This window comes from Paroedura picta, chromosome 1 (genome assembly GCF_049243985.1).
Source record: "Paroedura picta isolate Pp20150507F chromosome 1, Ppicta_v3.0, whole genome shotgun sequence".
Taxonomy (NCBI): Eukaryota; Metazoa; Chordata; class Lepidosauria; order Squamata; family Gekkonidae; genus Paroedura; species Paroedura picta.
The window spans coordinates 118,272,976-118,291,027 of NC_135369.1; the positions used below are offsets into that span (position 1 = coordinate 118,272,976).

Here is an 18,052-nt window from a genome sequence, read left to right on the forward strand (position 1 = left end):
AACAGACACTAGGTAGCATTCTCCCGGCTGCCTGACAGGGCAGTGGTGGTGGTGGGGAAAGGTTTAAGGAGCCGGCAAGCATCTTTCTCATGGAGAGAGCTACTTGCTGGCTCCCCCCCCCTGCTCTGGGAAGGTGCAGGAAGCTGTGTTGCAGCTGTCATGATCAGGTGAAACATGCTGCAGGAACATCTTCTGGTGTGCTCAGTGAAATGGAAGTAGTCCATAAGTCCTGCCCACCAAGCGCACCAGAAGACGTTGAGTGGCAGCTGCCATGGAGGCGGGCAGTGGTGGTGGCGGCAGTCGTGGCACCCACCAAATCCGGACCACTGCAGCAGCAGACCAGGCCAGTCAAGCCACAAAACTGTTGCCTGCAGAGGCTGGGGCAGCTGCTGTGGCAGAGCAGCCTAGCCAAACCATGGAGCTGGCACCCACAGAGGCCAGGAGAGTTGTTGCAGCAGGGCAAGCTGGCCAAGCCACAGAGCTGACATGCGCAGAAGCCAGGACAGCCACTGCAGAGGAGCAGGCCAGCCCAGCTGTGGTGTCATAGGAGCCCCAAGGGAGCCCCACAGCAGCTAGTTGCAGGTCACCCAGCTGAAATGCCGAAGGACTGCCAAACACAGCGGCCCTCCTCTCTCTCTCTCCCTCTCTCTGCATGTGTGTATGTGCATCTGAGAGGGGGGAGGGGACCAGGAACAAGGTTGGGGGAAGTGATAGGTAAGGAGGAGAAGGCAGGGGCAGTGGGGGGAAAGGACTCTGTGTCTCCATCTGTGTGTGTGTGTGTGTGTCTAAGGGGGAGAGAAGGGGGGAAGGACCAGGAAGGACACTGTGGAATTGAAAAGTAAGGGGGAGAGGCAAGGGGGGAGGAGAGAGGAAAGCAGTCTGTGCCAGCACCCTTTATGTGGATGAGTTCAACATAAGGGGCGAGAATCCTTGTTGGAAGATATTTTTTAACACCTCACTTATTTCTGCAAACAAAGGTCTACAAAGGAGTGACAAAATACTGTGGCAATGCATGATATGATAAGCAATATGAACCTCTTCGTGGCATAGCAACACAATGAGTCTAACCAAGCATGTAACAACTACAGCCTCAGAGCATCACAAAGCCAGCCATGATCGTTTGTGTTGCAGCACTGGGACACACATTTGAGAAAGGAACAAACTTCCACACATTTCCCCTACAGTAAACTAAAACCTGTAGAAATGAATATTTTTATTACATTATTGATTAGCTGCCTTGAAAATGATGGTTTTGATCTCCTGGTGATTTCTGCATTTCTGTTTCAAAGAACAAGACTTACCAGCCTCACCCTTCTTGCTACAACCCAGAGTGTCCCCGCCTCAAAAATGCTGCCCATGGAGGCAGCAGGACCCCCTGGAAAATCTTGGGTCAGGATTATTTGTCTGCCACTACAACATTTCCATGTGGGATGGATGAGAGATTGGATTATCCACACGTGTTTTCACTCATCTTTGAAAGTGTTTTGGTTTATAGGCTGCCTTGGGACCTTGATGGATGAGCTTTGCTGGGAGAGAGTCTAGGGAAATATTGCCCTGTAGATGTTACTGAACTTCCTGGTTGCCTTCAGTGTTTGAAATGTGGTGTCAATGATATGCAGATGATGCATAAGCCTCTGGGCCAAGTGAGGAAGTATCTGTATGTGGAAATAGGATGGATGAAGCCCAGTAAACTAAGGGTCAAAATAAGGAAAATGGGCTCAAGGCTCTATAGTGTGGAACATGATGTAAAATTGAGTATTAATATTTATTACAATTAAAAACTCAACGCTTCTTTAAATGATTTGATAAGCAACATGAACCAATATATCCATCAGCCTCATTAAATCCCACATGTACATTCATACTAATACCTCCACTGACCAGACGTGTTTCGCCATGGCATAAATAGAACAGCATACAAAAAATACCGGAAAAGAAATGTTAAATATACAGTTGGCTCCTTTACATACAGTGATAGAATATGTTAACTATTCAGGGCACTAAGGACCTTAATTGATTCTATGGACCAGAAGGCCAGACAAAATTCTTTGAGGCCTCTTATGTTTCTCAAGTGGGCCCTGGTCCAGAGGAGCCAGTTTTCCACTGAGTGACCTAGAGAAGCCAGCCTTCACACAAAGTATGCTATTGTGTCACATAGACACATGACATGTCTGTCTGGCTTCAGCCACCTTAGAGTGTCTTTTTATGCTAAGAGGTATCTGAGTTGGCAGTCTAAATGTAAATAAATACAATAAACTGTAAGAAATAAATGTGCTGGTTCTTGGTACCATACCTTTGATTAATTGTGCTTAAGTACTTGAGCAAGGGTAACTCAGGATCATCCCTCACTTATTCTACTCACGTTGGATAATGCACTTTCAATGTGCTGTTCCACATTCTGCTTCTGAAGTACATTGGATATGCTTTATCTAATGTGTGTGAAATTAGTACTGATCTGGGCCACCACCTAAGAAATCCAGGGCTGTTATGCAGAAGAAGGCAATGGCAAAACAGTTTCTGAGTGTCTCTTGCATTGAAAACCCTGTGGAGTTGCCGTAGGTCAGCTGTGTCTTCGTTGCACTTTCCACTACCAGTTCACGACTGTTTTTTCTCTGAAACTGCCCATTATTTTTTGCTTGGCGATTTGCATTCTCTGTCTGCACCTCTGATGGAGGAGGCCTTATTTGGAAGTTGGCTTTCCAACTAATGATGAGAAAGCTGATTAACACAAGGGAGGAAGGAAACAAAAAGCCATTAAAACATTTAATCATTAAACAACTTTGTTTTTTCTAGGAGTGGCCATAAAGGTGCCAGCATATCTCTTTCTAATATTATTCATGTACACATTATTCTGACTAACTGCATATTTATAGATTTTTTGCAGAAGAACACTTTTTTGGCTGTCAGATGCAGCAGGTAAATTCAAGTTAAAAAGTGACAGAATAATATTAATTTTAAAAAATATTTATGAGACTGAAAGAAGATTACAAAGATCAGAGAATGTAAAACAATCAAAAAATGTCAATAATTCTCTCTCTGTGTGGTCAGCTAATGCATGCAACAGCCATGATCTAGAGATATGCTTATGCAAACACTGTGATGTGTGTGGGTAGTTGCACACATCAGAGGAAATGGTGCTGTGGGAAGCTGTCTTGTACATGCAGATTCTGTTGTGGGTTCAACATCATTTTGCATGTAGAGTAATCTTTTGTGCACAAGGAAGGATCACTGGATTTGTGAGTGGGCATTTTATTAGTATAGAACAGGGTTGTTGCATTTCTCATTCTTTTGCATAAAAACGTCTCTGACGGCATGGCTTAAAACAGAAAGTTCAGTTTTCACTGCCTTGACTAAGGAATTTTCACTTAAACCTCTCCCTGGGAAGTAAATGGAGTAGAATTAACTGGAATAAGTCCTTCTGCTGATTACTTTTATCACAGATTATGCTAAGTGGTAATGTCCAGTAGTTCTTTTTGTATAATTTTGGTTTAGTCAGGCATTAAAAACAGCCTTTACTTTATTTTTAACTGATGATAGGGACATTATATGTGAGGCCTGGCAAAGGCCCTCCAAAAAAAGTTGGCTTATGAAAAGAGTCATATTTTCATGTGTTCAGCTAGATTCAACTATCTAATTTTAGCAGTCAGAGACTGTTTCTGCACCGGGAACTTCACTGCCTCAGCTCCCATAAGGGAGCACAAATCTGGGGTGGATGAGGTGCACCAGGCCAAATGCTCCTCTATGTAGGAGCAGGGAGAGGCAGGGCAGCCGGCCCAAACTCAAACTCCAATGGGTGAATACCCATCAGCTGTAATAAAGTAGAAGAAAAAAGGCTCAAGCTGGCGATGGCGAAGTGATTTAATGTTCAAAACAATTTCACAATGTTTTTATGACTGTTGGAAATAACCTACTTAGTCTCTTATATTGTTATGTTAATATTAGTAGACCCCTACACATTTGGATATTATGCGACTAATGTGGGATTGAACTACATAAGTAAGAGACTAAGTAGGTTATTTCCAACAATCATAAAAACACTATTAGAGAAAATTGAGCTATTACAATATTGAGAATATCACTGATGAAGATATCGAAAACAGACTATACCTGGGAATCCGTTTTGAAATTGTTTTGGACATTAAATCACTTCGCCATTGCCAGCTTGAGATTTTTTTCTTCTACCAACTCAAACTCCAGCTTGCAGCCCAGCACAAGACCTCCAGTATAGAAACGGTCTTAATAGTTCTTTTTAAAAGTATTCTTATTGTGGTATCACTTCCCAGCTGTTGTAGAGCCAAGTGAGACACTCCTAACAAAGTTGTGGGTTAGTTTTTGGGTCAATAAATTCTCTTGATCACCTTGGAAACATTTATGTACCCTCTCAGTGACCTGTGTGGCAGAATGCCAGCAGGGAGAACTGGAGGGGGACCAAGAAAGACTCCGTGGACTCAGGGATATCAAGGCAGGCCAAAAGGTCATTCCCTAGGGCAGGGGTAGTCAACCTGTGGTCCTCCAGAAGTTCATGGACTACAATTCCCATGAGCCCCTGCCAGCATTTGCTGGCAGGGGCTCATAGGAATTGTAGTCCATGAACTTCTGAAGGACCACAAGTTGACTACCCCTGTCCTGGGGAACACTGACAGTGCCATCCAGAAGGGCTACACGGAAACAGTCATTTGCTTCACAGGCAAAATGACTGTTGTGGACGAGCAACCATTCTCCCTTGTGAAGGATGTGGCCTTTTGCTAACTGCTGCAACACTTGGCTCTCTGGTACTCCATCTCCTTGTGGAGGATCATAAGCCTATGAGTCTTGCCCACAGTGGAAAATGTCAAGGGTGAACTCTAAGAGCACAGGGCAGAACAGTACACTTCATGACAGACCTCTGGAGCAGCCAGCAGTGCAGCTGCCTCTCTCACTCCCCACTGGTAGCAATCAGATAACCTCTCTGTCTGGACTGTTTAGGCCCCAAGAGGCTACTTCATGGTTCTGCTCCATATTCTGGGGATAGATGTAGACCACAAGTGCAAAACATTGTTTCCATGATGCACGGTAGCCTGAGGGAATGGGTGGGCCCATGGCAACATCCTCCCTGGCCAACATGCTGGCTGTAGACCTCAAGGTTCACACATGCTTCATCTGGTGGTGAGCAATGCTCTGGGGCTAGGGAGCACTGATAAGGCCACCCTGGGATATTGCCACCCTTGAGACTTGCCGGCACCTGGCCACACACTCCTCGCACAACACCAAGTCTGCTGTGCAAGATGCAGGAGGAGGGAGATGAGCGTGATTATGGATTCCTCCTTGACCTATGCACCTGCTGGAACTCCCCCTATATCATGATTGTGTGTTTGGTGCAGCAGAAGAGCAGAATAGATGGGTGTGCTCTGGTCTGGACTTGTGTGTTTCAGCCCTGAGAAGGGGGACTGTGAAAATTATGGGCATGCTTCTCTTGCTTGTCATGCATGGCTAGGGTGCCAGCCAAGCTGCTATGGGGTTTCTTTGGGGACCCCTTGTCAGAACTCTGAGGATGTCTGCCTTTCTGTCCTTCAGAAACTGCCTTTGGAGACTTGGGGGAGCTATGAGCATAGGAGGTACCCTTGTCTTGCTCCTGGTGTCTGTCAGCCCACCTGGCTCACCTGAGCCAATTAAGTAATGGTAGCTATGTGCTGTAAGAGAACCACACTGTGTTAGTAAGACAGTTGATGACTGCCCAAGACTGAGTCATCACAGAGTAAGGACTGAGAGGATACTGACAGACAATATTAACTCAAGGCTAGGAGGCCTGAGTTGTGAACCTGCTTCTTCTGCTGATGCCCTTGGGACAGCCTGAATGAACCCTTGACTCACTAGAGTGGGTTAAGACATTCAGTGCATTGTTTTTGAAATACTGAGTCTCTCTGCCTTCCTGTGTCAGCTCGTCTGTGCTTCTTTCCAGCAAAGAGCTGAACCTGAGACCAAAACAAGAGGCAAAGGAAGCAGCTGGCTAGCCACAGTGCAAAACAGGATGCTGGGATAGATCGACCACTGGTCTGATCCAGCAGGGCTCCTCTTATGTTCTAAACTGAAGAGATGGAGAATTGTTTTGAGTTACTTTTAGTACAACCAAATGATACAAGATACAAAGAAATATGTCAGGAAGTTTTTCAATAATCAGTTAAATCAGTTAATCAAGGCAGAATGCATATTACAGCTTTGTTCACTCTCCATGTTATCTTGGCACAGCTTGCTCTCAAATGCAAGAGCTGGATCCCCAGATTTGTAACTTGGAAACTGTGCTGTTCCTAGATTCCCTGAAGGAGCAAAGGTCTCCTGGGCCCTTAGCAAAAAGCAAAACAGAAAAAAGAGCTCCCTCTTGCTGCCATGAACAAACATTGCACATAAATATGTATAGGTTAATCCAGTGTTGACTTGGAGACTACAGATACTCTGACGGATGCCATCAGGACCATCATATGAGACATAAGCAGCAAGCCAAATCACAACTACTTGGAGCTTAATCCCAGGAGAGTGACTTTAGGATTGCAGCTATACTGAAGAAATGTATGCCAACTGCATATTGTCAGCATCTCAGTCTGCAGATGCAGGGAGCAGAATGGCTTGGAAGAAGATCCTCTTTGTAGGGAAGTCACTTAGTTCCTCTTCCTGTCTTCTCAAAAGCAGGGGACTGATGACTTATTCAGGATATCCTGGTGATGCTGCTTTAAGAACAGAAATAACAAAAACCACCTTGGCTTACATAAAGGATTTATTTTTATTTGAAAACATTATACAGGCATTACATTGCCACAGCCAGTCCATATCGGAGCATGCAGATATCAAAACAGAGGAGACTTTGTTCAGTTTCTTTGTGAACATTGTAGGATGTTTGTTTTTGGTTCTCACTTCCATTTGTGTCAAAATTAGTGTGCTTTATTATTATGGCATTTAACAATTTAAATCCTACCCATGGGGTAAAATTTGTCTTTATAGCTAGCTCAAGAATACTAATATGGTTTTTCTTAAAAAAAAAAAGAAACTACTACACACTTGTTGAAAATGTTAATGGCACAAGTTAGCAATCTCTAAACTATACATTGAAACGTGTTCATTTGACACAGTGGTGCAAAATGGTAGTTGCTTGGCCTGGTCATGATTGGAGATTGTGTTTAAATAGTCCATAGTTCAAAGAAAGACAAGTGGTCATTTACAGTTAGGTTTTCACTGAGTAGCTGAAACATCTTGCTCATAGCCACTGGATCAAACAGGAAAGCTAGACACATCTTTATTCCAGGACCTACCCATACACTGCTGACAGTCCTTTTCCAAGCTGGTGATGTGGCTACCTGCCAGATAATAGGATCTTTACTGGTGCCCACAGCAGTTCCTAGAATGGCAAGAAATCAGTCTACTAGAAAAGAACCTTTCCCTGCTGAACCCTTTCTTTAAAAAGGCAGTATCTTTAAATTTACACTACTGTTTGCAGGTTTACATAGTGAGGCAATCTAGAACTTTAATTGAAGACAGTAAAAATTTGACCACCCTCATGGTTTAAGCGTCTCAGTATTGGACAGTGTTTGGGAGATCCTGTAGCTCATTTGCAGTTCACATGATCCACATGCTGAAGGTCCCAGGCCTACTCCCCAGTCTCTCCAAAGATAAGACTGCTCATCAGGGCTGGGTAAAGACCTCTGCTTGAGACCTTGGGCTCAGGGGATCCATGGCCTGGCTCAGTATAAGGCCGCTTCACATGTTCTATGATAGGAGCACAAATGCAGGTTTTGAGGCAATGAGCAGTATGTTTCTGAGCATTCCAGTTCTCCTTTCCCATATCATGGAGTGATTTGAAATACTGTAGAAAAATGACTTCAGATGGCAACTTTCTAGCCAGCTATAGATTGCAACCCCCTGTTTTGGTAAAAACTCTCGTCAGTGAACTGACTGATAGATGCCTTCCTTCCATTTTGTTTCTATTCAGACGTACAAACATCTACAAATTAGTGTCATAAAAACAAGGTGTTTTTTTAAAAAAACTACAAAAACATTTGGCTTACAAAATAAATACTAAAAATAAAGTCTTCAAGAACAATGATGCAAAATAAACATTTAAGCAGGAAAGAAGTTGTTAAGGTCAAATGTGGGACAAAAGACTCAAGAGAAAGGTATTTAATTGGCATAAAAGGTAGCAAAAAAAGATTTGGGAGATGACTGTGCCCACTTCTAACCCAAACCTGAGAACAACCGAGGCCCCAGTTCTGAACAGACATGCATGCAAGCCCTGTTCTTAGATGCATTTCAGTGTGTGCAGAATTCAAGTCTGTATTTGGAAAGAGAGGATAGTCGCTTGAACAGAGGAGTCCAATAAAAGTTTTAAAATAAACTGAGCTGTAAGTTCAGGATAGATTTAAGCAGAACTTCAGCCTCGTGAAGGCTCTCGGGAAAGAATCAAACTTGACATAGTGAAAGAGCCATAAACAGACCTCCACCATTTTAATATACAAGGCCCAGCAATTCCTAGTCCAGATGGGATACCCATTGTGAGAGGGAAGAGAATTTAACTCTTTCCCTTATGCTCATTTCCTGACCTCAAATTATTTCAGAGCTTTCTGCTCTACTAGGGGGGAAATACAGGTAGCCTGTAGGTTTCTATCAGGTCAAATAGCCATTCATGTTCGGATGGAGTGGCAGTTCAAGTGAGGAAAACTGTGTGGATGAAAGCTTTAATCCCTGCATTGTGGCCCACTTCAAACCAGGATCCTGAGGCTACTTGTTAGCAATATCAAAAAACAATGGAAGCTTACTCCAGACCTTCCAATTTCTTGTCTTGTGAGATCCAAAGAAATTTCTACTACATGCAGAAATGATTGTATAACACCACTGTCCTAGACTGGACTAAACACTTCATCTGAAAGCTAGTTTAGCTTAAAAAAAAATTATTGGAAGGCCTGTCTTGCTGAATAATTGTGAATTTCACCCTTCATTAAGACCGATTCCTGGTTTTGATTCAGCTGAAGGAGATACATGTTGGTTCTAAGGCAAAGAAAGTTGTAACTGATTTAACATGGATCCCCATTTTGATAGTTTTCTGTGTATGCAAAGTTTACAAAGAGAACAGGAGAAAAAGAACTGTAACACTGTTCTACTGGCAGACCAAAGGCAGTTGCCAATTCGTATTACCCTATGCAGGCCATTCTTTGATTGTGATGGTGGCACACAGCTTTTCCGGAAACAATGCTAAGTGCACGCAAACCCTGTGGGGCACACACTCCTCCGAATCCTTAGCACAAAGACAGATTATCGGGTTGAAATCCAGGCTGTTCCTTTCTTATCAGAGCATCCTTTTCCTTCTCTTAGCAGTCATGCTTTTAGCAATCCTTCCCTACTCCAAAAGAACATACCAATATATTCCAGATTAAAACCAGCCGTTTTCAGAATTATGTATTGCACCTAATGCACTTTTCACATACATCAAATGAAGCAGCTTAAGTTGCAAGCCCTGTGTATGCACTGCCAAGGAAGGGTCCAGTAATCATTTTTGACACTCCCGAGCTCATTGAAGAAGGTATCCAGTTGCTTCGTCCCCATTCCTTTGAGGTAGGTGAAACAGGGTTTTCCCACAGTCAGCTCTGTCTTTACTATGCAGCCATTTGACTCTTGCATTGAAAGGGAATCTCTTAAAATACCTCCCTATCACTGAGGCACAGCTTCCTTTCAACAGCAGTGTTCTCTGGAGACATCACTGGCTCTCTTTGTTTTTGGCTGAGCTGCTGTACCCACACGGCACTCACAATATGCCCATTACATTTGCGGCATCTTTGGCCTGAAGGGATAAGCTAGGAAGTTATTCTGACTTTATCTACAATATTGCAGATATCTGTGAATGGATGTGGATTATATTTCACATATACGTGTACTGTACCTGGCTGCAATCCACCACAGAGTTAGGGATACTACTGCCCGTACAAATGAATTAGTTTAAGCATACCTAAATCTACGCTGGATGTGAAGCTATACTTGTTCCAAATAAAGCACGGGACCCAAATTCACCTTAGAAAAATGTTGTGAAGTCTTCCAACCATAAAACCAGCCAGATGACTCAACCACGAAAGGGGGGGGGGGAGAGGGAGAGTATGGAATTGGGCCAGCGGGAGGCGTAGTAGTTGGAGGCAGCCAATGTGGCTGATGTCACAAGAAGCCTGATCAATGTATTTTCATATCCTGATTACTACACTCTGATGCAGGACTCAAGGTGGTTGGCCAGAGGGGCTTGGGTGGGCTGGGGGGGGGGAAGCTCAGGCCAGGAAAAGGATTAGCCTGCCATATCTAATGCAACCGGAAAACAGGGTTAAAAGCAGCCTGCTACCCATGTGTGTGCATGTGTGTAAGAGAGACAGCTGGCAGCCTTGATCAGCATGTGTATACCCATCTGCTCTACCCCAGTGGGGAGAGAGATACCAATGCCAGCTAACTCTGTTCTCAATCATAGTGACAAAGCAGACCGGCTTCACCGTGGCATCTTTCCCACCCCATCCTAGGTTTCTCATTTAGGATGCCTCCTCCTGTGAATTCTGAGCCAAAACTGAGTTTTCTATCTCTGCTGGCAGCCCCTGGTGACATGAAAAGAAGTGGAGAAACTTGTTGTGTGATGGTCAAGTTTTTCACATGGTTCTGCTCAAAGTTATGTGGTCCAGGGCAGGGGTAGTCAACCTGTGGTCTTCCAGATGTCCATGGACTACCATGAGCCCCTGCCAGCATTTGGTTGACTACCCCTGCTCCAGGGCACCTATGGGATGGGTTGAATGTCACAGGAAGGCCAACTTTATCAGCTCGCAATCGAAAAGGGTTCCAGATGGCAAATATTATGATTAAAAACTCACAAAAGAATAAATACTCAGAAGACTTATCAATAGCTTAGCGTGCTTCCATCTCAAAATCTGAATGACAGGGACTTATGTACATTATAGGCATACTGGGCTCTTAGCATTTCCTGGACCATTTGAATTAGGCTGATAATAGTTTGGAGCTAGATGGGGACAGGCCAGCTGTTCTTGGTTGCCTGGTGTACACAAAGTTTATAAAACAAGCACTTCATTCTATCTCATCTTAATTACAAGACCCACAATAAATAAAGATAGAAAATGCACTTCTGTTTAGTACGAGTTCGGTTTTCAAAAAGTGTAAGAAATCTGTGTTGTATCTGTAAGATTAAGACACTGAAGTGGAAATGTCATTTCCCCTCTACAGAATGGAGAACCACAGTCACTAGCAAGACCACTGTAAAATTTAAAAAGGCCAAAGTACGGCCACTTCACAACTGCAGGTTTTTTTTTAAAGGGCTATTCCCTACCCCGCAGCCTATTCCTAGAATAGAGATGAATACAGGCAGTTGTCTATCCTCTTGCTTCTCAGAACAGACCATTCCTTAGAAGGTGAGCGACCAGGTAGCTAGCCCAGCCAAATAAACAAACTGGCTCTTGCATCTAGGCGCTGTTACTATCCAGCCCTTTCCTGTGGGAAACAAACAATTTTTGGACAACAGTTAAGCACGTCATTGTGCATGAGGACCTATGCAAACAGATTTTCATGAAATGCTGTGTAACTGCTGGGAAAATATCCTACAAGAGGTGCCTACTGCTATGGAAGTTTTGCATTCTGAACATCTCTCCATAAACTATTTGAGTGGCTTTCGGTGTGTGAGTGTGTGTGTTCCTCTTTGTTGGCATTAACTGCTAGTATCGTAAGCCAATGGTTCCCAGACTCTTTGTTCCCTCAACAACTGGCCTGCTGAGAAGCCCCTGCATGCTGATAAGGATTTTGCAGCTCACACAGGACACGTGCCACATGAGGCTTAAATTTGCCCCAACGGAACGGAGCCTGCCCTCTGAAATGTACCTGGTGTGACCAACCAGAGTGAAGCCTCATAGTGGGCAAATTATTCTTTGAAAGTTTGCCTACCACTTTTGAACTTTCTCTGTAAGGATACCCTGATAAATTTCCTAGGAATTCCAGCACTCCCCCAGAAGAGTTTGAAAACCACGGCCCTAAACAAAGGCCTGAGTGTTGTGGTTCTTTGCTGTGCACACGTAGAAACAAATTAGATCACATTTTGACAAGCCTTCCCTATTTGCTACCTTGCAGCCCACCTGAGTAACTGCATCCGGTAAATACCTTTCTCTATGAACAACAGAGATAATGGAGATACAAACTCCACCAAGGGTGGAAAAGGCCTGAGCTTAGGCAACTCGGACATGAGGTTCTTCTTCCATTTCCTGGCCGAGGCTGGTGTATGTGACTGAAGGTTCCAGCTGCCCAGTGGGTGGCAAGTCTACAACAGGTCCTGATGGGTTTCGGAACTGCTTGTACACTCTTGGATCTTGGGCAACATATGTGGATGTGGAGAGGTACAGCACCAGCCCAACAAGGATGGTAAAGAATGACAGAAGATAAAGTCCTGAAAACTAAACAGAAACAAGAATAAGGCTAGTAAAAACAGGGCTGGTTAACCAACACAAAATGAAAGACACTGTGAAAATGGTAGCTAATAATTATGACTCCTTGTCCACATCCTGCTAATCATCTTTGGTGAAAACAAAAACAATGCAATTCATGCTTTTTCTAGCTGACATGTCATGAAAGTGTATGTATTTGTGTAAGTTATTTCCTTCATGCAAAACAGACCAGAGATCAAGATATATTGTAGGATGTACCTTGAGTATCCAGAAAAATCTGTTCACTCCATTCAAATGGAATAGGTCTTTGAAGTTCATTAGTTTAAAAATGGGATATAAATCACAAATTAACAATAGCAATACTACAATGGAAAGTGGTGACAGAAAGCACACATCCAATTCAACACAGTAGAAAAGTAATTATGGAAAAATTCAGTTTCTGGAAACTCTGGTATGGATCCAACCTTCCTCAAAAGAGCCTGCCACAAGGATAAGGAGCCCTTCCTCCAATTCAAGCAGCGCTTCTGTAGGAGGGAGGGCCGCTTTAGTTGGAAGCCTTCAAACTTTGCTTAATGAAGTGCCATCCTTTTAAAGCACAGGTAGCTAACAAACAACAAAGGTAAATCATAATTTTGTGAAAAGCAAGGAGGGGTGACCAAGAACTTCTCTTGTGCTAATCTACCAAAATGAACAGAAACTAAAGCAGGGTAGGTTTCAACTATGCTACCTATATCTAAACTCTGAAGCTGCAGTCTGTATCACTGATCAGTTTTGGTTACACTGAATTTAAGAGCACACAACTGTATTCTGGTAGCATGTAAAACCGTTCATATGCACATAGTATTGCTACACAGACCTAAATAGTGGCCTGTGTCATATGTACACTGGGACGTGTGGCAAACACTTCTATAGCCTCTTTTTTGCTTAAGCCGATATAGATTCTTAGCTTACAAACTTTAATCAAAAGAGATTTTTTTTAACTAATACTGTATTCCCTGGGAGCGAATGTATGGAGAACTGACCAGCTGGACAATCTACAGGCAAGCCAGGTGAGGGAAAGCTGAAAAGAAGGGGAGGTTTTCTTTGTTATTGTTAACACACTGGGTTCCTATTTTATGCATGAGTCTCCTACTGGTATCTGTAATTTTATGGACAAAGATCAAGGGGATGCACATGTGCTACCTATGGTGACAGCACTACCGTACCGAAAACCCATGCTAAAGTAATGATGATAATGGTGCTGGAATTGGCAGCACAGAAACGCCTATTAAGCCTTCCCATCCTATTTATTAACTTTTGAATATTCTGTAGTGGTTTATTTTATCAGTTGCCAGTTGCCTGCCAGATATCTTTTCTTGCCTGTGGACATAAGAGTTTAATCAAGAGCTAGCTGTCTGTAATAATCGATTCTGCATTGCTATATTTGAGTCTAATGGAGCTCAAAAGTAAGGTTACCGTAACAGATTCAGCCCAACTCTCTTGCTTATTTTTTTTGCTGAGTTTTACAATGTGTGCATACAGCATGACTGTTGGAGAATCCTGTTCTTTATCTCCCCCATACAAATGCAGCACATCCTTAAACAAAGAGGCAAATCATTTGCAGCTGCAGCTCCTTAATTTCAGGAGGTTATTGCAAAAGTCACGTGGGAAGAATGCAGTAGTGAGGTTGGTCTTAAGGTCTGCCCTGCTCAGCTATTGTTTTGCATTCCAATCTTCCACAGCCACTGAATTGCTTATGATTTTCATTCCAAACTTACCCTGAGAAATGATGCATGTTTTCAGTGAATGTATTCCAGCTGGTTTTGGGTGCAGGTTACAGAACTAGATCACTGGTTCAGAAAACAACTGCATGCAGCACTCCCATCTTCCAAAGTATGTTAGGACATCCCTCGCACTCTACAGTTACAAGAGCTGGGGCTGCAGTTCAGTGATAGAGCACTTGCTTTGCTTGTGGGAGGCAAGTTGCACACTACAACAGGCCTCCACTGCAGCTCAGTAGAGAAGTGGGAGCAAAACAGGGAGCGGGAACGGCATAAAACCATAGAGGTTTGGCAAATACTGTGTGGTGCTGCGTGACACCACGATGTCACTTCTGAGTATACAATTGAAAGCAATGTCATGTCATTGCACTATGCCAGTATCTGGAATTTCTGCTCCTCTGAGTCTCCTGAGGGGTTGCATGGAGAAGTTCCAAAGTTCAGTCACTGAGATCTACCATTTAAAAGTTGCTGGCAGCAGGTGATATGAAACACCTTCACTTGAACCTGAAGGGCTGCTATCTGTCAGACTAGACAATACTGATATGGAAAAACTAATGGTCTGACTCTGTACAAGGCAGGTTCATATGCTCACTGTTTCTCTTTTCACAACCAGTGGCAGCCAATGGTGTAGAGCAAGGTCTCAGAAACACAAAGAAGACTATTCCCAGAACATGAAGTTAAGTGAATTATAGTGGACGGAATACAAATTACTCCTTTTCTGCATCACTTACCAGCCTCAATGTAAGTTGCTGGCTATCACATACAAAGTCCTTCATGGCCTTGGTCTCTCATAGCTAAAGGACCTTCTCCCTTCCTATGTTTGTCTAAGCAGGGAAGTTCCACAGGTGCTGCTTGGAAAATGGTCTGCCTGATGATACTACAGATTCCTGTATTTGGAGAAATCCCAGGGATCTGAACACCTGAAGATGAACCTCACCCAGGGACTGAAAGGAGGAGGAGCTGCCTCCTAGCAGTCAGCAGACTGCTTGGGCCCTCTGTTCCCAGAGGCCGTCCCACAGCCAAGGACCACACTTGGACTCTGAACCACCCTGCTGTGGAATAGGTCTTTGTGGAAGGGAGGATAGCATCTGTTGGGTGCCAATGGGTGTGAGCCTCTAAGTAGCTACCCCCACCATTGGCACTAAGCCCCAGGCTGCCTCTGCTGAGGCTGGCCTTCCTCAGTGCATGTCCAACCTCCCGTTCTAGACAGTCAGTGGACTGGCCAACCCTCTGCTCCCAGAGGACTTTCCAGCTGCTGAGGTGCACACTCAGACAGTAGGTAGCGCCCAGCTCTTCGGCCATCTGGGAGCCCCTTGGGAGCAGCAGTTTCCTAGGTTGCCAGCAGGTGCAAGTCTCTAAGTGCCAACTCCCTGGTGCTTGGCACTGCACACTGTCAGGAGGCCCCTGTCAGGGCAGGCCTTGCTCGGCTTGTGACCAGTCTCTTAAGGAGACTCCCGCTCTGGGCAGTCTGCTGCGGAGATTCAGCCTACATGCAAAAACAGCTCCACTCATGCACAAACCATGCCCAGTCACACATACACTCAACATGCCAAAACTATACAAGGAGGGTGGGTGGATAATGCTGCTGCTAGCCAGCAGGAAGAGGGGGCCTTCCACACGAGCAGCCACCTAAATACAAAGGGCTTGCCCTGCCCCTCCTCTCTGCCCTTCTGCTGGCACGGGGCTAGATGACCTCATCTAGTGCCCCTTTCGCTACCAGAGTCCTCAATGGGCTTCCATCAGCCCTCCGCATGCCTGCTCTCTTTGGCTCTGTCCACTGCGTCCACAATGGCATGGTCCTCTGGTGAATCAGAGCTGTCCCTATTACTGCCATGTTGGATTTTCTCCCCTGTTCACCTGGCCGAAGCAATGGGTTGCAACTGAAGAACCACGCTGAGGAAAAAGGCACACCACTAAACTCTGCTGCCCTCTGCCACTCTTGCCTGAGCCCCAGGTGCCCACTGGCCCTTCCCCTGGTGGTGGTGTCTAGGAGGATGCAAGAACAAGCCAACAATAAACAAACAAACAAGCAAACATGAGGCACATTCCGGTGCCTAGCTACACTCACCCGGATAGGCAGATATTTGTGGTTCCCACATTTGAGTATGTCCCCCTATCCCATTGACCCTCCTTAAAGTGTGGGGACAGGGTTGAAGGGGGAGGCATTTCCCTTATTTTGATTGTGTTAGGATGTGATTGTGTATGTTCAGACCCAAAGAAGGATAGGGATGAGGACCGGAGGTGGGACCACCCACTCTCCCACCTGATGAGCAAAACACATGCTGTGAATGGAGTCCTGACTGGTGATGGAGAAAACCACCAATGAAGAATGCCAGGTGCAAATCTAGAGTCTGTATTCGTAATTCAATGTGGCGAGAATGCGCCAGTGAATCACAACTGCAGAAACAGTCTGAGAGGGGAAAACATCTTGGAATTATAGTGGATAGTTCAATTAAAGTGTTAATCCAGTGTGCTGCAGCGGTGAAAAAGGCAAACTCTGTGTTAGGGATTATTAAGAAAAGAAGGAACTAAGAGGAGACATGATAAAGGTTTGTGCATGAGATGGAAAGTAGACAATGAAATTTTTTTCTTCCTCTCCCAAATGACTAGAACTTGAGGGCATCCAATGAAGCTGATGGGCAGTAGGTTCAGGATGGCCAAAAGGAAAAACTGCTTTACACAGAGAGTGATTAAAGTGTGGAATTCGCTGCCAGATGTTGCAGTGATGGCCTCAAGAATAAACAGCTTTAAATTAGATTTAGGGACGATGTGTCTATCTATGGCTACTAGCTATTGGTGACTGAGGAGAACTTCCACATTCAGTAGCACTAATCCACTGAATCCCAGAGCCAGTTGGCAACATCAGACCTTAGCCTCTATTGCCCTGTTGGTATGGACAAACAGGGAATTGGTTGCCCACTGTTGGGACAGGATGCTGGACTAGATGAACAATTGGTCAGTTCCAGCAGGGCTGTTCTTATGTTCTTAATGTGAATGAATTGATGAATGATTGAATTATTGAATTAATGAATGTAGGGTCTACTGCATGAATCCAGTTTCTGTTCTCTGTAGCTTCTCTCCCTTGTCAGTGAAAAATGAAACTGCAGCTCTCTCATCAAGTGTCTATTGATTTTCAAAAGTAAGGTGCATGATATAGACAATAATATATCTTAAAATTTGATATCACACAGAGTTCATTTTTAGCAATCATATGGAAAGGACATATTGTGTGTTTGCATAAACACACACACAACACACACAACAGCAGCACAACAATGAGAAACAGCTACATTGCAGACATCAGACATACTAATAATAGCATTGCTGTTCTGCAGATGTAATTAAAATAATTGATCAATACAGTTAATTAAAACCCCATCTTATTAACAGTCAAAATTGTCTGTTCTTCCACATTCAGCTAATCTGCATCTATATAGTGTTGTTTGAAATTCCATGTATGTACATGTGAAAATCAACAGGCCATGGTTTACCTTTTGATCCTGTGGCTGGTTTAGTATGTCATGGTAAAGGCTGTGTACCAGCTGTGGACAGAAACCTTATAATGAGCTTCCCCACAGCTGTAAGACAGTGTGTGATGTACTGTTGGAAATCCTAACCGGCTCCCAGTATTCATGACTGGATTATGAGAACATGAAAAATGGCTCTCATCTAAAGTGGCAGATCAAAGTCATGTGAATCAAGAAGATTTAAGGGCAGCAAAGTTTACAGAAAGATAGCCTTTGTTTCTAATGTCACAGAATGTTAACATTCAAGTGGGTAGCTGTGTTGGTCTGAAGCAGCAGAACAAATTTAGAATCCAGTGGCACCTTTAGAAAGGTGCCCCCGGACTCTAAATTTGTCCTT

At 44.0% G+C, this 18,052-nt stretch overlaps 1 protein-coding gene across 1 annotated transcript in view; it reads right to left on the reverse strand.

Moving 5' to 3' along the window:
* Positions 1-7,006: 7,006 nt before the first annotated feature.
* SLC35F1 (solute carrier family 35 member F1) overlaps positions 7,007-18,052 on the reverse strand; it is a 321,899-nt gene continuing 310,853 nt past the window's right edge. Inside the window, exon 8 of the mRNA XM_077301087.1 lies at positions 7,007-12,437. Coding sequence (XP_077157202.1) covers positions 12,213-12,437 — 225 coding nt within the window. The 3' untranslated portion in view covers positions 7,007-12,212. The remainder of the gene's footprint in view (positions 12,438-18,052) is intronic.